We start from the raw sequence: 24145 nt of genomic DNA, 5'->3' as shown, positions 1-24145 counted from the left end.
AGATGGCCTGCATTCAACAGAAATCAGGAGCTTGAATTGAATTCTCTGAAGAGAACTGCAATTAGAAAGATTTTGAGGGTGTCCATTGATCATTATATCAGACCTTGATTCTGGATTCACTAAAGCCTTGAATGGCAGTTTTCAACTTGTGGCACTCATCATCATCATCAGATTTATTACAGCCCTAAGGCCAGAAACAATAAAACTATACAATAGCAACAATCTTACATTAATATATAGATATAAAAACAAAAGCAATTAATATACTGACTATGCTGGAAGTTTTCAACTTGTGGCACTCAGCATGTGCTAATGCTCAACCAACTCATAGAACCCTGAAAAGCAGGGCCAGATACTAGGGATAAGGGATTGTAAGTCATCACCTTCTCAAGTGCTACCACTGGTCCAGAGTGGCAAGGCTCTACTTCTATCTCAGCTGTGTCTAGCTTTGAAATTTCATTCCTTTCCTCATAAAAATGAGGAAGAAGACACAGAACTTTTAAGTAAGAAAAAAACGGATAGAAAACCTCTTCAAAATAAAGTATCAGAATCTCCACATTTTAGACAGGACAGACTTGATATTCTTATTTCTTATGCTGTAGATGATTGGATTGAACAGGGGTGGAAGTAAAGAATATAGGGCAGTGACTGCTAAATCTAAGTAAGTTGGGGTGTTAGAGGGAGGTCTCAGGTAGGCCAAGGATCCAGACAACAACAACATGGAAAAGACTATGAAATGGGGAAAACAAGTGGAGAAGGCCTTCTGCCTTCCTTTCACAGAAGGGATTTTCAACACTGCCTTGAAGATCATGCCATAAGACACAATGATCAAAATAAAGCAACCTAATGCTGCAGTGACACTGGCCACTACAACTCCAACTTCAACCAGATTGAATCCAGAGCAGGATAACTTCAGCAATTCTGGAATTTCACAGAAAAACTGGTTGACAACATTAGAACAGAAAGGGATGAAAAAAGTGCCAATAGTATGTAAAATTCCATAGAAAAGACCTGTGACCACAACCACAACCACAATTTTGGTGCAGGCTTTCCAATTCATCACCATCTCATAGTGCAGTGGATTGCAAATGGCAACATATCGATCATATGCCATGACTGTCAGGAGGCACAAATCAGAAGCTTCAAAGGAGGTAAAGAGAAAGACTTGAGCAACGCAACCAGAGTAAGAGATGTGTCTGGTATTCATGAGGGAATTAATCATGGATTTGGGGAGAATGACTGAAACAATGCCCAGGTCCTGCACCGCCAGATTCATTAGAAAGAAGTACATGGGGCTATGCAGTCGATGGTCAAAAGCTACCACAGAGATGATGAGAAGATTTGCTGTTGCAGTTGCCAGGTATAATATGAAGAATAAGAAGAAATGGAGAAGCTGCAGGTGCCGATTTTTTGAGAATTCCAGGAGGAGAAAGTAAGACGGAGTGGTTTGATTGTCCATGTTTAAGTTATGGCGAAGATTAATGCCACATCTGCAAGGAATGAGAGGTGAGAGAAAACAGGACAACAGTTAAAACACATCCACAACCTTTAGGGAATGTCTTTCTCCAGTCAGTGCCCTCTCCATATATTTCAATCTATGACTGATTAAGGAACCCATCGTCAACCCTTCCCTCACCTTCCATCCTAATCATAGTCTTTGTGTGGCGTTTAACCTAGAAGAGGCTGCCAAAAACCTCCTCAATCATGGAAGTTCACTTCCATCTTTGGAATAGCCATTTTCTAATCACTCTTATAAGGCTATGGTGGTGGTGAAAAATGTGAGTGGAAGGGGTTATATACGATTTCATATCCTGGAGGATATAAACCTAGCAAGTGAAAACATGAGATAAAATGTTGCAGTAAAGAGCCAGTTTAGTCTAGTGGTTAAGGCAATGGACTATAAACCAAGAGACTGTCAATTCTAGTCCTGCCTTAGGCTTGAAAGCTGGCTGGGTGACCTTGGGACAGTCACTCTCTCTCAGCCCAACCCACCTCGCAGGGAGGAGGAAGGAGTATTAGGCATGTTCACCACCTTGAGTTATACATAAAAGTAATAAAGGTGGGGTAGAAAACAAATAAATAAACAAATATATAATACTTGACTGTAGATACTTTCTAATTGCCTGATTTTCTGTCTCTCTGTCTCTCTGTCTCTCACATGCAAAAGCACAGATACACAGACACCCACACAGACTGAGTATAGGTGAATGCTAATGTTTTTGTAGCTGCTCTAGGGGCTTTTTGGCTGAATAATAAGATTATAATGCCAAAGAAACAAACACACAAAAATAGTTGAGTAATTATCTATGCAATGGTATATTAGAGGAAAAGATAGAACTTTACTTAAGACCTCTGGTTCTTGATTTGCACCTCCTCCTTGAAATTTTAACCCTACTTTAACTCCAGCTTTGCTGAAGTGCAATACTTTGGTGAAGGGAAGAAGGAAAAAAGAACAACTATTCCCAGTGATTAGTGGCTTTTTTTAGTCAGAGCTAACAACCCCTTGTTCTTATAGGAATCGGGCAAGCATACATTGGTAAATGGGTCCCAGTTTGAAGAGTATTGGTTTGCCCTCAGTAGTCCTTTCAGTGATTCCCTGTGTACTATAAGTTTAGTACCAACATCGAATGAAATTAATTTTAAAAGGGACCCAAACTTGAGTTTTTCAAGCTGAGATTGGGCAGACATCCCCCCTGACTTTTTCCCATTTACATTGCTTATTGCTGTGTCTTGATTAAATTATGGCAGATGTAGGAAAAGCATATCTGCAAATAATAAGAGCCATGAATTCTTCTTTGGCATTCCTTTTCAGGAACTCATCTGCTCTTCCATAAAACCTTTATCATAATCAGAAGGAGTCCAAAATAGTTCTGATCCCCTGTTTGCTTGTTTGCTTACCCCCATCCCCCCACCCCATCCCCCCACCTCCTGCCACCCTGGGATATCTGGACTAGTGATCCTTCTGCTCCAGGGCAGAAACCTTGTAGGAAATGAGTAGGAAAGCCATTCTCTTTGGGTCGCTTGCTCTTTCAGCTACCCTCTTTTCCTCTCTACTCATAGCTGAAGTCATTCAGAAGAACTGCAAAGAGGGAGGCAGCCCCGAGGTTCCCCCTCAGTTGCTAGCCAAAGAGAAACCGAATTCAACCTCTGAAGCCAAAACTTTTGCCCCAGACTGAAAGGGCCTAACCCTCATGGAGACAGTGGCTTGTCAGGGTCCTTGTCAGGGTCCTTGTCAGGGTCCCCCCCTAAGCCCCAGAGAACTGAACATATAACCCTCCGACTACACACCTTTCTTCCTGCAAATTAATAATATTTCTCTTTATTAAGCTTTTCCTCATTCAATTAAGTAGTGTCTTACATTCTTACGAATGACTATGTATCATTTGTATGTTAGCTTTACATATTATTCATGCTATAATCGTATATATATATATATATATATATATATATATATATATATTTCTATTTCTATGTCTATTAAAGTTTTTTTAAAGGAAGAAAAAAAACTAATACAAACTAATATAAAGTGAGAAAAGAAAGAAAAGAAAGAAATCAAAGACAATGTTAAAAGTGCAAGAAAGGAAAAGGAAAATAGAAAAGACAATACAAAGAAGTAGCTTCCAATCTCTTCATAGCAGTTATAAGTACAGTTATAAATTTACCTCTTACTCTATGGCTACAGCATAACTCTCTTCTTTCTATAATCTATCCTGTCTAATCATCAAAACCATAAATCATACGCTCATTTTTTCATCAGCAATAGACGTGGATGGTGTCTTGTCTCTGACCAAAGAAGTCAATTTAGTCATCTCAGCAAGTTCCATCATCTTCACCAACCTTTGCTCCATCGTGGGTGGTGCTGAATCTTTCCATCTTTGTGCATACAACAATCTCGCTGCAATTATCATAGACAAAAATAAAATTCCATGACTTCTTTCTAGCTGTTTGACCACCAATCCCAGAAATGCTATATTCCTCATAAATTGTCAGGTATTTAGGATTTCATGGTCTTTATAACCATTTATTTCAAATATTAGATAATAAAATTGTTTGGTTATTCATTATGCTTTCATTTTTGGACTTCTGAAATGCATAAACTTGTTTAATAACCCACAATGTAAAGGTACAACAGAACTGTTGCTGACCCCAGTTACTGTATCACTTTACAACTCACTTCTTTATCTTCATGAAGTAATATTTGAAATTATATGATAATGGACACTTTTAGCAGGATGAATGAGGAATAAAGATGATATATTACTAAATCTTTTCTCCCATTCAACTTTACTTCTAGTAAGCCTTCTCACTAAATAAGATCAGGGTGGGGGAGTTGTCCCATATTTTTTATCAACTAGAAAATGAGATGGACACACCATACCTAACAATGGTTTTTTACAGTTCAGCATCCCTTTGGATAATTGGAGTCAATTACTTATCACCAACAGAAAACACTTTCAGAAATGTCACCATCCATTATCCTTTAAGTGGAAATGGACCTTGCAATAATGTTAGTGATGCTATTCCCCTACTAGGGATCAGTTCATGTAATAGGCTCTACATTTCTGCAAACAAAATATCTCCATTTTTATTTTCCACTATCAGCATGTTGGAAAGATACCATCATGCTGAATACAGATAGGTTTATTGCCTAGGATGGAACATAGAACAGCTCCCCATCCTTGAGTCTCGTTATTCTGATTCATAATATTGTTAATTTAGATCTAAATTTCTGACACTAAATCCCCCTTTCATCCCCTCCAACATATTGCATTATAGGAAAGCACTAGGTTATAATTTCATTTCTTTAAATTATCTTCCCAATGTTGAAATTATAAAAATGAATCTAACACAGTCAAATCAGACATATTTAACTAAATCCCAGTCTGCCCCAGAAAGCAGGAGATGGCTTTTCTGTCAGATAATCAGCATACAAATCACTTACTATTTTTCTGCACAGAATTATTGTTTCTTTTGATGCATGCTGTTTAGACCCTTCAGTACTGATTCAATAATGGAAAAATACTATGCAACTCTTGTTTGATCAGGTAAAGGCATATCACCAGTGAGAAGCTTTATATCTGGCAAGCTGAGTGATCTTTTGGTATCCCTCCAGACTTAATTACACAGTGTAAGGCTATACAGATTTTGACCTGCTGAGAGTCTTTTGATTTCCGTCAAAGAGATCAATAAAACATTAGACATTAGACATTTGATTATTTGACTTGATTTGGGCCCCCTGCTCCCAGACTGTACCTCTGAATTTGGCTTGATGCTTGAATAGGCTTAATAGTATTTAGAAAACACGTCTGAGATGTGGCTTGCAAAAACAGTTGTCTTTTATACAAAGGTACCTTTAGGTGCTAGAAGTAGTGTGCCAGATATGTCAGGGTGATAAAGGGACAAGGTGTAGCAGAAATCCCCCACAGACAGTAATATCAGAGCTTCATGGACTATTCTTTTGTTAGTCAAAGAAGTAGACATATGCTTTGCCATGACTCATCTGGTCTTCCTGTTTTTATTTGATTACCCTATATACCATTTTCCTTAAATATTAATCAGTCATATAGATTGTTTCTATTTATAGTTCCATATTTATATTTCTGCAGTGTCTTTGGGAGTCCAATAGTAAACTATCACCAATCAAAACAATTTATCAATCACATTTCAAGATCCCAGGAGAGTTGGTTCTGTAAGAGGCTCAATATTGTAAAACATTTATTTTGACAGATGCAACAAATCACAATTTATAATACATCAAATAAACAAACTACATGCATTCAATGGGACATACCTAGTCAGTGATCCTAATCTGACTGCAACTTCTTAATAAGCTGAATCTCAAAGTTAAGGTGAGCAACATCATTGTTTGCTAAATAGTCTCCAACCAAGCAACATATAGGTCAAGATAATGAATGACAGGCTAAACATGAACTAAAGACAAGAATCCAGGTTTCACTGAGATAAGAATCAGAACAAATGAGCTTCATTAATTGTGGAACTTCACAGAAGAACTGATTGATGATGTTGGAGCAGAAAGGCATTGAAAAAATATTCACTGTATATAGAGCTGCATGCAGAAATCCAGCCACCCATGCCCCACCAGCCATTTGGAGGCAAGTGGACCACTTCATTATGGATGCAAAGTGCAATGGGTGACAGATGGCAATGTATCTATCATAGGCCATGACAGTGAGAAGGAATAAATTTGATGACAGGAAAAAGAAAGAGAAAAACAATTGTGTCACACATACAGAATATGAAATCCAGTTGGAGTTTATCAGGGCATTAACAATAGATTTGGGTATAATGGCAGAGGTGGCACCAAGGTCACCAATAGATAAATTGATTAGAAAGAAATACATTGGGGTGTGCAGATAATGATTGACCAGTATCAGAAAAATAATCAGAAGATTTCCCTTCAGGATGAAAAGATACATTATCAAGAAGACAATGCTATATAAAATTTGAACCTCTTGATTTCCAGAAAATCCAAGAAGTACAAAGTCCATTGTACTTCTTGTGTTAGACATGACATTATGTTGTTCCCTGTAGGAAGTTGAAATGTAAATTTTATAAAGATATTTTTCAAATTGAAAATGTATTTTTTCTCTAAGAGCATCAGCTCTTTATAGCATATGCTGTATAATAGTTTTTCATTCTCTCCATGCTTCTTTCTAATATGCTTAATGTATATGCTTTGGGAAGATATAGCTATGAGAAACAGCTTATACCATACTGAAATTAATTTAATGTTAATAATTATACAATATAATTATATAATGTTGGAGGAAAATTCTGAGAGTGCCTTGGACTGCCAGAAGATCAAACCAGTCCATCCTCCAGGAAATAAAGCTAGACTGCTCACTTGAGGGAATGATATTAAAGGCAAACCTGAAATACTTTGGCCACATAATGAGAAGACAGGACACCCTGGAGAAGATGCTGATGCTAGGGAGAGTGGAGGGCAAAAGGAAGAGGGACCGACCAAGGGCAAGATGGATGGATGATATTCTAGAGGTGACGGACTTGTCCCTGGGGGAGCTGGGGGTGTTGACGACCGACAGGAAGCTCTGGCGTGGGCTGGTCCATGAAGTCACGAAGAGTCGGAAGCGACTAAACAAATAAACAACAAAATTATATAAACCAACATTAAGCTTAAGTTTTTTTCCCCTCTTCTATGAGTGAGAATTCTCTTCTTTCACTGATCTCCAAGATTTTGATCTTGTCTTCCATCTTGCCTTTCCTAAGGTGAATTCCAGCTGAGAGCAGATTATGTAAATGTTACACCATGTTCAGTGTTCAACTGAACATTACGGCAAGGGCCCCCTTCACAAGAATTTTAACAATGCAAACTTAACCAATCCTCTGATCTCCCTGGGAAGCAAACTTTTTTTTCTTGGGATATAGTAGTTACCACCACCATGTGAACTGGCAAGAGAAATATCCTAACAGCAGTAAAGAATAAAAATAGTTGAGATGTAGGATCTCAAATGCACTTTTAAAGTCAATTCTTTTAAACTGTCAATAAGTAAGTATCAAGAAAGAGATGCAGCTGGGAAAAATAGGTACTTTTAAAAATATTCAAAGCAGTACAATGAAGAAGTACTAGAAAGTTTTACAGGGGAAAATAAGGTTTGAGATAAAGCATTAATAGGTTTATTTTTCCCTAAACTGAATGAAATTGATGCACAGCAGATGGCAGACAAATTTCTACTTTTCCTGCATGGTCTATGTTTCCTTACAAGTTTCTCTTCAGCTTTTACTCAACAGACTACAAGGAAGACATTACCTCACACCTTCCATTTCCTTTTCTTCTTCTCTTCATTCTTTGTACTGATTTATCTAACACATCCCCTCCTCTTCTTATTGCAGATTCAGACTTCACACTTGTGACTCCATAGCTTAGTGGACCACTTCATTATGGATGCAAAATGCAGCAGACGGCAGATGGCAACCTGTCTGCCATAAGACATAACAGTGAAAAGGAATAAATTTGATGACGGGAAAAACAAATAGGGAAACAATTGTACACTTAGGAACCCCAGTTTTGAGCAGCAATGAATGATAGAGACATAAGATGGCTACCTGGCTGACCTTGGCATCCAAAGATTTTCTCCCATTTCCCCAATTATTTCAGCACTAATAACTACATTAAAACCAAAAAAAGCGAAAAAGAGTTGAATTTTCTAACTGTAACATCTTCAGAATTTGTACTCTGAGGTTACCTTTCGTGTCTCCTACTCTGACTGGAGCAACATATGAGCCAAAGTAAATAAACACATAATTATCATCTATATTATCATGCTGCAAACTTCATGACACCCATGTAGAATGTCATCACCCTTTAGAAATCAATCCCACTTGGAATAATGAGGGAATGTTAAAGATATCTATGCACAAGAGAATGATTGCACAAAGTTTTGGTGGAGGCTGATGTAATTCTTCAGCTTCGTTGCCAAGGAGAGTGTGTTTGCCTCTATTGTTAGGAAAACATAGAGATGCACAGAACCTCAACGACTGTTGGCATCATCCAGGATTGACCATGTCTCTTTGTTTTCAATGTCTATTCCAGTTTTATGAGACATCAGCCCTAGAATGAACAGCACAAAGCCTGCTGCTTTTCTAAAGATGCCAATTTTGTCCTCATTATTTTAGTTATGAAATCTTAACATTCTTTCCTCCAGGATTATATTGAATGAAACTCTATTAATAAATTATTCATATTTGTATTTGTAATAAGCAGAAGAACTGGGCAACCTGTTGTTCCTCCCTAGCCAGCAAATGAATAAAAACCCTACAAACAGGAAATAAGTATCCTTGATTATGACCCATATTCTGAAAGCTTTCCCAACGTCTATGACTTTACCTAAAGTAGAGAAAGCTGCCAATATACAACCCAGAAGAAACTTTAATTACTACGTTTGCTTTTCTTTGGCTATTTAGTTTTCCCCAGGCTTAAAAAAAAGTAAATCCACTATTTCAATATTTATCCTGTCACTTGAAATAAAGCAATCTCACATCCACCTCCCAAGTAATTCAACTACACCCCTAGACAAAGGTCTGTAGATATTTGAGATAAAGTTGTGAATGGATTTTTGTATCCTGGTGTATTTTTTTCCTTTTTTTCTCCCACTTTTAGTTTTGGTCAACTCAGTGTGGCAGATACTTAACGCTCCGAGCAACTATTTTGTCCACAAGAACAGCCCCGTGAGGTTTTTTTTTTTTTTTTTTCCTTTGTGTGTTTATTTATTTCCTTGCTGGTCTGTTTTACTCTTTAGGAAATTAAGCCTAATGCAGAAGTGGGCAAACTGCTCTCTAGCCCCCATGATTGTGCTGCTTAAGTTTGGCTGGGGAAAAAAATGGTCATATTTGGCAGCACAATTTATGTTTTGTTTCTTTTGGCCAATGAAGAAACTGGGAAGATGGGGTGCTGATTTTAACTTGTTTTGTGAGAGGATGAAGGGTCAGTATATGAAACAGGAAGCTTCTTGGAAGAAACCCTAAAGCACCACCCCTTTTAATGCTGCCTATTACTGCAATGCAATCTGTCAATTTGGGAAATTTCAGCCTGCGTTCTGCCTCTGCCATGTATTACGCAGTGCCCTGGAGACCATATAGCTAATCCTTATGTTGACCACCAGGTGGCAGTACGTGACTAGAACCAGCCACAGGGAAAGGAAAATCATCATAATACCCAATCCCAAACCCTGCAGCTAGTATCGAAAGCTGCCAAGAGATCAAGGAGTGTAAGGACAGACAACTACCCCATTCCTTGCTCCATCAAAATCCTTCAACAAGTGTGACCAATGTGTCCCTACTCTATATCCTGGACTAAAAGGGAACGCTGGAGACAGGATGCTACTTGTCCAAAATAATTGGGTCGGGGATAGTTTCTGGAGGAGAGGGCAAACCACCACCTCCTTCAAAGCCAGGGGCATCACCCTCTCAGTCAAAGAAGATGACACCACTGCATGAACCCAACTATTTGTAACCACCCCAGGAATCCTAACAACCCGGGAAGGACTTGAATCTAATAAACAAGTGGTTAAGTTCACAGTTTGGAGGATCCTGTCCAATTTTTCGAGAGTCATCAACTAAAAATCATCCCAGGTAACCCCACAAAACCAAGGTCCAGATACCTTAAACTGAACTTGCTTCGTGGGAGTCCAACTCTAAGAGTACGTCAGCAATTTTATCCATCAGAGAGTTAGAATATTCTTCCCAGCACCCTTGAAGATGATCCTGAGGCCTGTCGCTCCCTAATAGGGATCAGGTCATAAATAATGCTGTCAGATAACCATTGGTGAATGCAAGAAGGATGGAGAAATACTGATGTGTCACTGCCTTTATTGCTACAAGGTAATCCTGAATGTAGGCTATTACCCACGTTTGATCAGATCTTCACTTTCTTCCAGTGGGGTGCTAAGCATTCTTTTGGTGCTTCATCTCCCAGAGCTCTTCAGTAAGCCAAGGTGCACAGTGACAAGACACAGAGGAACAATATGACCAAGTCCTAAGCCATACAGCCATTCCTCGATATGGCTACAGTCTTGTCTGAACTGCCCACTAGATCTTCAGGGAAAACCTCAAACTCCAACAGAAACCTTACGAGGGCTAACAGTCCCCTGGTGCAGGCCCACTATTTCATTGGGGGCAGGGGTGTTCCCCAACAAGAAGTTTATTAAGGAGTGATCTGCCCATGGCAACAGACTTATGTTAATATCCTCCAATGCCGGATCACATCACAACTGCCAAGACAAAAACCAGATCTAAAGTGCAACCACCTGTATGTGTTGGGGCTTCAATGATTGGGGACAGGTCCATGGTTGCCATGCAGGCCAGGAACTCCTGAGCTGTCCTGGACTTAATGTCACTGAGTACCAAATTGAAATCCCTGAGAAATAAGAGTCTCAAGGTCTCAACTGCCAACACAACAATGGAATTCAGCAAATCGGGTCATGTTTTGCTTCTTGTTGCTTTGTTAATGAATCTCTCCATCAAGTTCATCCTCTTTACTATCTACAGTGTGTCTTTGGATACACATCCATCAATCAATCTTCTGATATTCACATATCCACTGGGTCTGTATTGGATCTGTGTATCAACATAATGTCCACTATGCATTCATGTTTAATCAAGCCTTACTGATTATACTGAACCATTCTTTTCTGCAATAATTTTCTCAGATCTGCAGTCTGTGATCTAGATTTGCTACCATAATTTTAAATCAAGAAGAACTAGTTAAAATCACTTTGTTTTTATCTCAAGTCAGTCCAACTAACTAAAGGTGTAATGTAGGAGTATTCTAGATGGCATCAAGAAGGAGAGTTTTACTGACAGCAGTCATTCAAAATTCAGTACTAGCCAAAAGCTATGCAAAATGGTATAATTCAAGTTTTGGACAAACAAGTTCCCCCTCTTTAATAGAAAATTGCATCTTTTTCAAAGAAATTCAGAATTGAAGATCCTTACAAAAATGTATAACACAACATACTATATTTTGAAGGTCAACCAGTTAATTTAATAATTGTAGTTTAGATCCATTAAAATGGATAGATGCATGTTGTCCCAATTATTTAATGATCCAATTCTGAGAATAAATAAAATTGGATCCATCTCAAATAACTTTGTGTCCTCATGAGTAAAGTACCATTGTTTTTAATAGGTCACCTCAAAGCAGGACTGGATTTCATTTACTTCTCTCCAATTTTGGTTAGAAAACTGAAAAGTTGAAATGATCAGAGTTGATACAATACAAATTGGGACTGTTATTAATTATGGAGAAGATAAGTCCTGTTTTTACTCCTTTTTGTCTCCAAAGATATTTATCCACTGAAAGCTTCTCTGATCCAGCTCAAACTCTGTAATTAAATTAAAGTAGGAAAAGCAAATAATCATTATAATACAAGAATGTAGATATATTTGACCAACTAATAAATCACTATCACCTTTTAAAATTGGCTTTCTAAAATATAGGAACTGAATTAAATCTACAGTAAAACTTCAGAAAAGACAGCTGGGATGTATTAGCATAATCTCTGGCCCTACCAGCATTCCTGATCACCGTCTCTCTCTAGATCTAAGAGGAACATAAAACAGTTGCTTTCAGTCTAAGCCTTGACTCACTCAGTTGGGTTCCTGAACTGCTCACTCAGCTTGAGTTGTTAGGAAGCCATCTGCATGGAGACCACAGACTCCCGTTTGTGATGTCATGCTGATGCTCTCTGCCTGAGTATGAGAAACATCTATTGATGCTTTGTTGTCATGTCAGTTGCCTGGAGATAAAATACAGCCATGGTATGCTCAGGTTGATGCTACATGGCTGAAGAAGAAAGGCTTTGCAGAATAAGGTCATAAACCTCACCCTCACTTTCAAATTCTGAACATTCTTAAATTCTCCTTTATACTTCTAATAAGCTTAAGAGACTCTGATTATGTACAAATACATATTTTTTATGTAGAAATAAATATTTTTTGCACAGTTACCTGTATATTTACGCTTTTATCTTTATGTAAGTTCTGATCTGTGACTGGATATTATTATGTTTACAGCTATTATTGGGAAATCTAACAGCCTTGTCAGTGCAGTTGCTTTCAAACCCATGAAGTATTTGTTTTCACTCCCTGTTTTTAACAAGGAACAGTGATAATGACCTGTATGTTTTTTTTCCCCAAATGGTAATTATTTCCTGTAGCCCCAGGGAAAACTGACTTTGAAAAACAACCACGACATTAGTGTAGATAAAATAGAAATTCAGTAGGAGTGCAAATGACAGAAAATTCTTAGTGATAGATAGTATGAAAAAAATGAATGTGCAGAACTTATCTGAACGTTAAATTAAAAAAGCCGACATAGTGAAGTAGTATTCCTAGTATATAATAAATTACAGGGCAATCCTAACATCTCTACTTACAAGTAACTGGCCCTGAATTTGATGGGATTTACTGCCAGGTAGGTGAGTATAAAATTTTAAGTAAGATTCATTCTTAGTTAATTTTTATTGAAGATTTGTTTTCCAAAGTATTACCAAATCCAACTTGATCAGCCTGGCAGTTTCATGGTTGAAGAGATTCTACAATAGGATCTTCACTTTTCACTTTTGATCATTTCAGCAATGCTACTTTTCATTTTCCTTTAAAAATATTTTTAATGTAACCTCAGCAGAGAAGAGCTTTAGGCAAGAAAGAAAATCCTCATTTTTGGAGCTCCCTGAGCAAGCCTTTCACTTATGACTAAATGGAAGGACAGAAAGAAATCATATTATTTAAGAGAATGGAAAGCAGCTTCAGATGAAGTTGACTGCTTTCAGTGAGTATAATCAACCTACTTTCTTTCAGGGGAAACAAAATACAAGTATGCATTGCACAACACAGGATATGAAGTGTTCCCAAATCCATCCTTGAGTCTGAGATACTTGTGCAGCTTGGTCTTCAGTCTTAATGTAGTTGTCCAGCACTGCAGGTTTCAATCTTTTCAGATCTTGGACTGACCTTTACTCCAAGAAAGTATCAAAGAACCTACTTTTTAATATTTTACCCAAAGGTATGAAGGTGAAAGGTGGCTATTGTGATCTGTGTTAGATAAGGCTCAGATCACAACTCAGCCATGTACTCCAAACCATCAGTCACACAACAGTGCATCACAGAAAAATCCAAAGACATGTAGAAAAGGTCTTGTATGAATATACCGAGCAGGATTCAACTTAAGCAAAATTGATCAGAAGGAGGATCTAAGTGCAGCTCAGAATCACTTGAAAAAGCTGCTGAACAATTAGAAGTACTCTTCTGCTTCTTCCTTTTATAGGGGCTACCAGCAGGCAAAACCACAGTGAGTGAAGCAGCATCAAATTGGTTTGCACACCAAGGCAAGAAGAGATTGAGAACGAGTGATTTCAAGTATCACTTGATCACAAGAACCCAAAAGTTCAACCCTGAGCTACGTACCTTCATCACTATGGCAAAGTGTTACTCATTTAAGAATATATTAATTCAACATACAGGATCTGCAAAATAGATTTTGACCTTGGAATCTTCACAAGCTGATCACACACCTTGTGCATCTGTGTACCTTTGCAGTGCAAAATGCCTGTGCTATTGTTACCTCTTTCCTTAAGGGAAACATTGGGCTTGTTGTTTTGGATAGTAGCATCCAGGTCCTTTTCTGTATCTACCTTTCAATGGGGATTCAATTCCCATTGTAGCCCTCTATGGATTTTCAAGATGCATAGTAATCATCCTAGCCATTGCCAACATGGAATATCACTTTCGTCTCTCCTATTATTATTATTTCTTCTTGTATTTGTTCTAACCTGCGTTTATTGCTTTTCAAAAGAAGTCTAACAATTCCATACCCCTTTTATTTTTGTGATTATACTTAGACAATGTAGGCTAAGAAATTGTGATTTGATCCTGGCCTCCCTTAATGAAAGTCTAACAACCTGTTCCTCCCCAAAGTTCTCTATGCTGTCCCCGGAGCTCCTTCAAAAAGCCACCAGGGAACTTTCATTTTAATAGAACAGATGCAGAACATGATGAAATACAGAAGGAATCATTGTATTCTATTTTACAATTGGTTGCATGTAGTGCTCTGGATATTACACCTCACTGACTTTCTCAGATCACCTCTAGCAGGAACTTCTCTTCCCAAAAACCAGCACCCTGCTTTTCAGAGTAGTCTTGTTTTCCAAGCCAGAGTTCTGAGTCTTAATAGGAGGGTCCCATTCATCTGATCAGAGCTGTGTTTGATCATGATAATGTGGCTATTCTCATGATGGCAGTACTGAGATTGGTCATGAAGATTGCCCTTCTAGAACAAACCAAAAGAGGAAAAATCATTCTGGTCCTGTTTTCTGCTGCTGAGGCTTTCTAGAAATTTGACACCAAGATAGTGAGGAGACTGTGTTTATTTATATAACTATACATTAAATATCCCATATCCCTATGGCTGACTGATAGGTCCCAGGAGAATCGGCTGGCAGTTCCTCACTTTCAAGGGGTAAGGAGGATGGAAGCTGGCAGGCTGGCAGGCACTGCTTCTCTGTTGCTATACCTACTCTCAATAATCAATCAGTTCCCCTCTATTAGCTTTTTGGAAATTAGTGAAAACAAAGTTTATTTATTTTTATTATTCAAATTTTGTTGCCGCCTATCTTCCCCAAGAGGGACTTGTTATCTAGCAGAGCTTTGAAATGGTGAATGTTGCCCTCTATTCCTTGGTTGTATTTTGGAGTCTGTTTTTCTGTTATACAGCAGCTTTGTAAATTTTTGTTCCTTATTTTTATTTCATTGTTGTTCTTTACCACAAATATTTTAGCCTAATTGGATGAGATTGTGACCTTTTGATACTTGGTTTCAAAAGGTCACCTTTTGATTCCAATGGGAAAAATGTCAGACAGATGAATAAAACATTAAATGATATACATTTGTATATTAAGTGTGTATCTTTTAAAGGTATCCATTAAACATTATCATTAATGTATAAATTCACATTATACTTTTCATCAAGTATGTTTGTGTTTGTACCTTTTAACTTCATTTGTACTTTTGATTGTTTAGGTTATTTATTGATTCATTCAATTTATACAGCCGCCCATGTCATTTTAATGTGACTCTGGTGGATTAAAATAAAATAAATAAAATGCACAAGATAAAAATAAAATATACAAATAAAGGAAATAGCAGCCAGGCATGATCTAACCAATCATCCACAGAGCCAGGATACAGGTTCTATCCCATGCCCAGGGCCCCAGGCTCTGCTTAGTTGTTATCTTGCATTTCCTCATAAGCATAGTAGTCATAATTTTGGGAAAACCCTTCATGTTCTCTTTAGTTTATTTCCATTTCCAGAGCTTTCATTGCTTTATAACAAAGAAGGGGTATTTTTTAAGAAAATAGCATTTCAATAGAAATATTTAGTTTTGCATTTTGAATTAAGGTGTTAATTTACTGAACCTTTTCTGGAGGACGGGGGAGTTATCTTTCATATATATGTCTTTTTTTCTCTTCCTTACTTTTTCTCTCTCTTTTCACTTCTTTTTTTTTTCATTCTGTACTTTCTCCATTTCTTTGTATTAGTTTTTTATCTTTGTATTTTTAAAATTTTAATAAATTTATTATAAAAAGAGAAAATTATTTATAACAAATGTATAGATTGGGGAAAATTACAAATAAACAAATAATAGGTACTAAAAGATTCAACATTTGATGTACAGTAGAACTCTCAGGTTCAGTGAATCATTTTTTTAAAACAATTTTAATATAATTTTATTGAAAATTTTAAACAGAAGAATAAGGCTAATGCAAAATAGAGCAAAAAGGAAAAGAGGAAAAGGGAAAAAATGAAAGAAAAAACTAAATGTGCAAAAAGAAAAAGAGAAGAAAAATAGAAAAGAAAGAAAGATATAAAGAAGCGGCTTCTAATCTTCTTTACAGCACTTATAAGTAGAATTATAAATTGACCACTCCCTCTAAAGTTACATAGGACTGTCTTCGTTTTATAATCTATCCTAACTAATCTTTGAAACCATAAGATGTTCATTTTTTTAAAGCCCACCATTTCAGGCACAAATCCCCAAAAGCAGAAGGTTTCAATGTTCTAGGGGAAATCGGCCAGTGGCCCACCAACTCACTACAGCTGACTTTTTATCCTGATCTAGACTGCTGCCTATGTGTGAAGCTGCACTGATGACAGGAAGCAAACACAGAAAGCTGATTTACAAATTCACTATTAATTGATGGACTCTGTTGCACTTTTGGCAATTGCCAATATTCGCTGATAAAACAACTGAGAACTCTTCAAGCCCAAGAAGCTGCAAGAACCTGATTAAAGATGGACATCAGGCCAACAGAAAATCAGAACCAGACAAATGTCACAGAATTTCTCTTGATGGGTTTCTCTATTGACCCAAACAACCAGACTCTTCTCTTTGTCATAGGCCTGTTTGTCTATCTGTTAACTTTAGGTGGGAATCTAACCATCATTACATTGATCAGGATAGATCAGCATCTCCAAACTCCTACGTACTTCTTCCTTGGCAATCTCTCCTTTGAGGAGTTCTGCTACATTTCCCCTACTCTCCCCAAAATGCTATGGGACCTCTTGTCAGGGGACAAGGTGATCTCCTACATAGGATGTGCACTGCAATTGTATTTCTTTGGTACTTTGGGGTGCACAGAATGTGTGCTTCTGTCAGCTATGGCATATGATCGTTATGTAGCTATCTGCCACCCCTTGCACTACACTCTGCTCCTCAACCAAAAAGTACGTCAATGTTTGTTAGCAGCCTCCTGGACTATTGGGCACTTCGATTCCACTATTAACACAGCCATGGTCTTTTCCCTACATTTCTGCCACTCCAATTAAATCAATCACTTTTTTTGTGACATTCCTCCCTTACTATGCTTATCTTGCTCTGACATCTTCATCAGCCAGATGGTGACCTTCACCATCTCTGGGAGTATCATGATTGTGTCATTTGGCCTGATCCTTCTTTCTTATATTCTCATTGTCTCCTCTGTCCTCAAAATCCACTCTGCTCATGGAGTCCTCACTTTTCTTCCTCCTCCCACCCAGGGTCATGTCCCCCATTGCAATGCATACATGTCATGCACTGCCTACCACTGAGTGAAACACAGACAGTGATTCAAAGAAGAGCAGGTTCAGGTTTATTTTCAGTGTAGTGCTTAACGAGAGAAAAGCTGAGAGTGAAGGGAGCGCGCCGGTGCGGGGTTTAAATAGCCCGTGCCGGTCAGCGCCCCCCCCTTTGGGTTGTGTCATCCCCCCCCCCCAGTCCTGCATGCTTCTTTGCCGGTAGGTGAAGGGTTGCAGGGCCCCTGCTGGTGCCCCGCGCTTCGCCCATAATCGGTTTCTTTCTCCGGCCGGTGATTGCTGTCAGCTGGGCGATCTCCGTTGCGTTTCGCTGACAGCTTCAGGTGTGCCTCGTGATCCACCCTGTCTTTGTCTTTCCTTCTTCCTCTTTCATGTTCTGATGGCTGGGTCATCCGGCCGGGGTCATTCCCTTCTCCTCGGGGTCTGTGTCTGTTGTTGTGCGTGCTTTGCTTATCTTAAATCCCTTCCTCTGCTTCCTAGGTATTGTCATGTGTGCCGTTGTGCTGATGCCTTCAGCTCAACGGTACTCATGACATACTGCCCCCCGTTCGAATAGTAGCCCCCCCCCGGCATTCCGGTTTTCCCCGGGAGAGCTGTCAAATATATATATTTTTTTTGTTTGTTTTTCTGGCTGGAGTGTTTTCACCCCTCCCCCTGCTCCGCCCTCTACCTCGTGTCCATCTTTTGGGTGTGTTCCGAGTGCGCATGCCTCGCCCACACCCTGGGAGTGCGCATGCCTCGACCACACCCTGCTTGTTCGTGCTCAGTTCATCGTGGGTGGAGGTGTGGCTGGTCAGGTGCTTTTCAGCTCCAGGTAGGAACCTTATCTTTTTGTCTTGTCGAGTTCGTCATTGTCATGTGTGCATCCTGGGCGTATGCACCCTGGCAATGCACTTGTGACCAATTGTCTCTCCCTAGTGGGCCCGGGGGCGGGGGGGAGGGTGAGTCCCAGGGGGGAGGAGGTCTACTCAAGTCGCGGGCTTGGGGGACCCTTTCCCCTGGGGGCGCGGTGGGTGGGAGGGGGGGAGGCCCGAGGGGGGAAGGGTGCTCAAGGGGCCGGTTCGGCTTGGCGACCCTTTGGCTTGTCGGGGTACGTCCTGTGGAATGCCCAGGTCAGGTCTGGCGCCTTGACGTGTTGCGCCGCCACCCATTCTGGATGGGGGAAGTGTTTCCACTTCACTAGGTAGTGTAGTGTTCCCCGTTGACGGCGAGAGTCGAGTATTTCTCTTACTTTGAAATGTTGTTGGCCGTCGATCATCACTGGGGAGGGCAGTGGCATGCTTGGGTGCCATCGAGAGGTGGTTGCAGGTTTCAGGAGGCTGCTGTGGAATACCAGGTGGAGTCTCATTAGATTGTGCGGCAGGTTGAGGCGTACTGCCACCGGGTTCACTATCTGTATTACTCAAAGTGGCCCGATATATTTAGGCCCCAGTTTCTTCGAGGGTTGAGGTGATTTCATGAATTTGGTGGATAGGTAGACCATATCCCCTGCCTGGAATGTCGGTTGCTGGCGCCGGTGCTTGTCGGCCTGTTCTTTGTAGGCCGCCTCTGCTTCCTTCAGCGCTGCCATGATTATTGGCCACGATTCCGCTATCTTCCGTCCCCAGTCACTAGCATCAACTTGGGGTCCCGGGGGTTGCGGTAGCTCCAGTATGGGTATGAAATCGCGCCCCGAGACTACTTCGAACGGGGTTTTCCCTGTGCTCGTGTGGACGGCGTTATTGTATGCGACTTCTGCGAACGGAAGCAGTTCGACCCAGTCGTCTTGGTGGTAGTTGGTGTATGAGCGTATGAATTGTTCCAGGGTGGCATTGAGGATCTCTGTGGCTCCGTCCGTCTGGGGATGCCAGGCCGTGGATAGGGCTTGTTGGGTCCCAGTCAGTTTTAGGAAGGCCCGCCAGAATTTCGAGGTGAATTGTGTGCCCCTGTCGGTCACTACGCGTGCGGGACATCCGTGTAACCTGTACACGTGTATAAGGAAGAGTTTGGCCAGTTGCTGGGCGGACGGGACTGATGAGCAGGGGATGAAGTGGGCCTGTTTCGAAAAGTAGTCTTTCACCACCCAAATGGTCGTTTTCTTCTGGCTAGGTGGGAGATCTACTACAAAATCCATGGAGATTTCCTCCCATGGGCGGGAGGGCTCCGCCACCATTTGTAGAAGTCCCGGGGGCTTACCTGGTGCCTGTTTGGCCATGGCGCATGTCGGGCAGGACGCTACATAGGCCTTCACGTCCCGTCTCAGCGTGGGCCACTAGAATTGTCGTTGTGTTAGATGCAGGGTCTTTAGGAACCCGAAGTGTCCCGCTTGCTTGATGTCGTGTGATCTGCGCAAGATCGCCTGGCGTTGCGAGTCCGGGACATATATTCTGCCTTCCCCCCATGCTAGGTCCTGTGCCATCGTCACCTTGTCGGGGTTTGCCCATAGCCAGGGGTCGGTTTTGAGGGCAGCGGTGAGGTCCACGCGTATACCTTCTGGCAGTCGCGGGTGGCGCCGTCTGGTCACTGGTTGGCCTGCCGTCGGTTGCGACGTGGGGTTGGGCTGCTTCTGAGCGCCACTCTGGGTGGTCACAGCCATCCCCAGCTGGGAGGCGGATAGGACCGTCCCGATCATATCTGGGACGGGCTCTTCGTCTTGGGGCAGTCGGGAGAGGGCGTCAGCCAGGAAGTTCTTTTTGCCCGGCATGAACTTCAGCTGAAAGTTAAAGCGGCTGAAGAATTGGGCCCATCTGACCTGTTTCGGGCTGAGGCGTCTGGGCGTCCGGAGGGCCTCGAGGTTCCGGTGGTCTGTCCAGACCTCGAATTTTTGGGTGGCTCCTTCCAGTAGATGCCTCCATGTTTCTAGCGCCGATTTTACTGCGAATGCTTCCTTCTCCCACACGTGCCAGCGCCTTTCCGTCTCCGAGAATTTCCTCGACAGGTAGGCGCATGGCTTCAGGATTCCTGTGGGGTCCTTTTGGAGTAGTATGGCCCCCAGGGAGAAGTCTGAGGCATCGGCTTGGACCACGAACGGCCGTTCTGTGTCCGGATGCACGAGGATTGGCTCCGTGGTGAACAGTGCTTTCAGCCTGTTGAATGCTGTTTGACACGCGGGAGTCGAATTTAGTATTGTCCCTGGGTTCTTGGCGTGCCGTGTGTCCCCCACTCCTTTAGTTTTGAGGAGGTCTGTTAGGGGGAGGGCTATCTCCGCGAACCCCCATGCGAATGACCTGTAGAAATTCACGAAGCCGAGGAAGCTTTGGAGTTGGCGCCTGTTACGTGGGCGTTCCCAATTCACCACCACCTCGACTTTTGCGGGGTCCATTTCTATGCCTTCCCCAGAGATTCGGTACCCCAGGTAGTCTAGGCGTGCTTTATGGAATTCACACTTTGAGGGTTTGGCATAGAGTTTCGCCCTTTTTAGCTTCTCGAGGACTTGTCTGACTAGGGTTACGTGTTCCTCGTGCGTCTGGGTGTAGATGAGGACGTCATCTATGTAGACCAGGACTCCTTTGAACAGGTGTTCATGCAGTACCTCATTGATGAGCTGCATGAACACTCCCGGGGCCCCTGCTAGTCCGAATGGCAGCACTTTGTACTGAAAGGCGCCTAGGGGGCAGTTGAACGCGGTTTTCCATTCGTCCCCCTCCCTGATTCGGATTCGGTAGTACGCCTCGCGAAGGTCCAGCTTGGAGAATACTCTACCCGTGGACAGGTGGGCGAGCATGTCTTTCACGAGGGGTAGGGGGTATTTATTGGATAGGGATGCTGCGTTGAGGCCCCGGTAGTCGGTGCAGAGCCGTAGGGTGCCGTCTTTTTTCTCCCGGAATAAGACGGGCGCTCTGACCGGTGAGCATGCCGGCTCTATGAAACCCCTATCCAGGTTTTTATCGATGAACTCCCGGAGGGTTGTCATCTCCTTCGGGGTCATCGAGTAAATCTTCGGCCTGGGTAAGGGGACATCGGGAAGCAGCTCAATCCTACAGTCCGTCTTGCGGTGGGGGGGTAGTTGATCTGCCTCCTCTTCTCCGAAGACCTCTGAGAAGTCAGCGTATTGCTCAGGTAGGTCTTCTGGGTTAGCTATGCTGTCCTGGGCCGCCGCCTCTGCCCGTCCCACTGTGGGGTTGATCCTGCCCGCCGGAACTGGCGCCCGGTACGCGCCATCGTTGAATTGGAAGGTGCGGGTCTTCCAGTTAATGCGTGGGTTGTTAGTCGCAAGCCATGGTATTCCCAAGACTACGATGGGCCGCCCTATGTGGGTTACCACAAACGATGTTCGTCCAGTGTGGGTGCCCATTTGTAGGGTGACCGGCTCGGTCTGCATCGTGGCTGGTTTCCCTCCCGCTGTTGAGCCATCCAGCTGGTGGAATGCCAGCGGCGTGGGGAGGGGGAGGCAAGGTAGGTCGAGCTTGGCGACTATGTCGGGGTGGATCAGGTTCTTGGAGCACCCCGAGTCCACTAGTGCCGCGGCCGTGGTGGCTCTGTTGCCAACGGAGAGCCTGATTGCCCCCATTATTATGGGGCTTTCGTCGCTCTGTCTATGTGTTTCGTGCCCCTGTCCCACCACCTGCCTCGCAGCGCGTTTTAAGGCAGGCGGGGAGCATTTCCCGCCAGCTGGTCTGCGCCTTCGGCGTCCTCCCCCCCCAAGTAAGCGTCCTAGCCTTCGTCCGGTGTCACTGTGGCTCCAGTCATCCGGCGGTGGGGGGGCGGCGGTGGGTTGGTTGGTTTGAGCATCGTTTTCAGTGCGGGTTTGGGAGCGCTAGTTAGTGTTCGGTTGGAGAAGCAATCTGCCGTTTTGTGCCCCATTTTTCCGCACTTCCCGCAGGGCCCGCGAGTAAACTTCTTCTTTTGATACATGGGACCGGCTGGCCCCAAGTGTGGTGCGGGTACCTTTGGGCTGGTGTTTGTTTTGTCCTCTGTCGTCACCATTAGGAAAGTGCGGTGCGCGTGTTCCGCTCTCCCCGCGAGGTGGATCCAGCCTTGCAGAGTCTCCGGGTCATCCCGGTAGAGTGCCCATTGGAGTACTTCACGGTTGAGGCCCCTTTTGAACATTTCTAGCAGGGTAGTCTCGGACCAGTCGTTGATCTTCCCTGCGAGGGCTTTAAATTCGAGGGCGTAGTCCGGGACAGATCGTGCGTCCTGTTTGAGGCCTTGGAGCGCGCTTTTAACCCTCTCCTTGGCTAGCGGGTCCTCAAAGTAGTGCTTCATCTCAGTGATGAAGGCGTGGAAGTCAGAGAGGGTGGGGGAGTTGGACTCGTACATTTGGACATACCAGTCCGCCGCCCTGTCTTGCAGTTTGATCGCCACGGCTGCGATCTTGTCCGCTTCTGAGTTAAAGGAGTGTCCATGCCGCCCCATGAACTCCCTGGCGTTTGTGATGAAAAACGACAGTTTTGTGGGGTTCCCGTCGAAGAAAATGGGGAAGTCCTTTGGGGCCCGGGTGTTCGGGGAGTCCCCTCTTCTCGCTTCCCGACCCATGGCTTCGTCCACCTGGGACGCTTGCTGGTTAGCATTTGGCCTATGGGGGTGCCAAGACCCGCTCAGGGTTTGGATCGGGGTGTGCACCTGCATGGGAACATAGTTGTGAGGCATGGAGGACATCAGCGACTGCAGCATGGTCCCGAGGTCCCTTAGTTGGGCCTCCAGGGCCGCGAGTCCGGCTTGCGTTTCTCGGTCCGAGATCCGCGCCGCAGCTGTGATCTGACATGTCGGCGTTTCCGCAAGGTTGAGCCACCGGTGGGGTTCAGGCGTTCCCGTCCGCTGGTCAGCTTCCTCGATTTGGAAGTGAATCGGCTGGTTTGCCTCTCCGTCCTCCACCGTGCTTGCTGCAGTTGGGCTGAAGCTCCACGCCTGTGGCTGGGGTGCGATGTGGGGCGGGGAGGTCTCCGCGGGTCTTGGGAGGTATGTTGCTCCCTCCCGTGGCCAGGACGCCTCCGCCTCCCTCCGGGGTTGGAGCTGAGGCTCGGGGTGGGCCGGGAGGGTGTCCGTGGCTCCTGGGGTCCGCGTTGCCTCTGGCCTCGGTCGGTCCTCCTCCGCTTCTCACCGTGCGGCTCTCCTGTCCTGGCCGCGATGCGTCGGCTCCATCGCCCTCCGCTCGTGTTCTTCTCACCGTCTGTTCCTCCCGCGGCTCGTTGTTGTCCGGTGGGGCTTGGTGAGGCTGAGTTTATGACTCTCAGCTTTATGTCATGCGCTGCCTACCACTGAGTGAAACACAGACACTGATTCAAAGAAGAGCAGGTTCAGGTTTATTTTCAGTGTAGTGCTTAACGAGAGAAAAGCTGAGAGTGAAGGGAGCGCGCCGATGCGGGGTTTAAATAGCCCGCGCCGGTCAGCCCCCCCCCTTTGGGTTGTGTCATCCCCCCCCAGTCCTGCATGCTTCCTTGCTGGTAGGTGAAGGGTTGCAGGGCCCCTGCTGGTGCCCCGGGCTTCGCTCCTAATCGGTTTCTTTCTCCGGCTGGTGATTGCTGTCAGCTGGGCGATCTCTGTTGCGTTTCGCTGACAGCTTCAGGTGTGCCTCGTGATCCGCCCTGTCTTTGTCTTTCCTTCTTCCTCTTTTGTGTT

The 24145-nt window shown here is 43.2% G+C and overlaps 1 protein-coding gene and 1 pseudogene across 1 annotated transcript; one reads left to right on the top strand and one right to left on the bottom strand.

Moving 5' to 3' along the window:
• Positions 1 to 544: 544 nt before the first annotated feature.
• LOC134497359 (olfactory receptor 14C36-like) lies at positions 545 to 1459 on the bottom strand. Its single transcript, XM_063303021.1, has one exon. The coding sequence runs from the start codon at positions 1457 to 1459 to the stop codon at positions 545 to 547; it is 915 nt and encodes a 304-aa protein (XP_063159091.1).
• Positions 1460 to 16828: 15369 nt separating this feature from the next.
• LOC134496667 (olfactory receptor 5I1-like) lies at positions 16829 to 18426 on the top strand (annotated as a pseudogene).
• Positions 18427 to 24145: the final 5719 nt, after the last annotated feature.

Source organism: Candoia aspera, chromosome 4 (genome assembly GCF_035149785.1).
Source record: "Candoia aspera isolate rCanAsp1 chromosome 4, rCanAsp1.hap2, whole genome shotgun sequence".
Taxonomy (NCBI): Eukaryota; Metazoa; Chordata; class Lepidosauria; order Squamata; family Boidae; genus Candoia; species Candoia aspera.
Note: the sequence above shows the minus strand (reverse complement) of the source record. Positions and strands in the feature narration are given on the sequence as shown.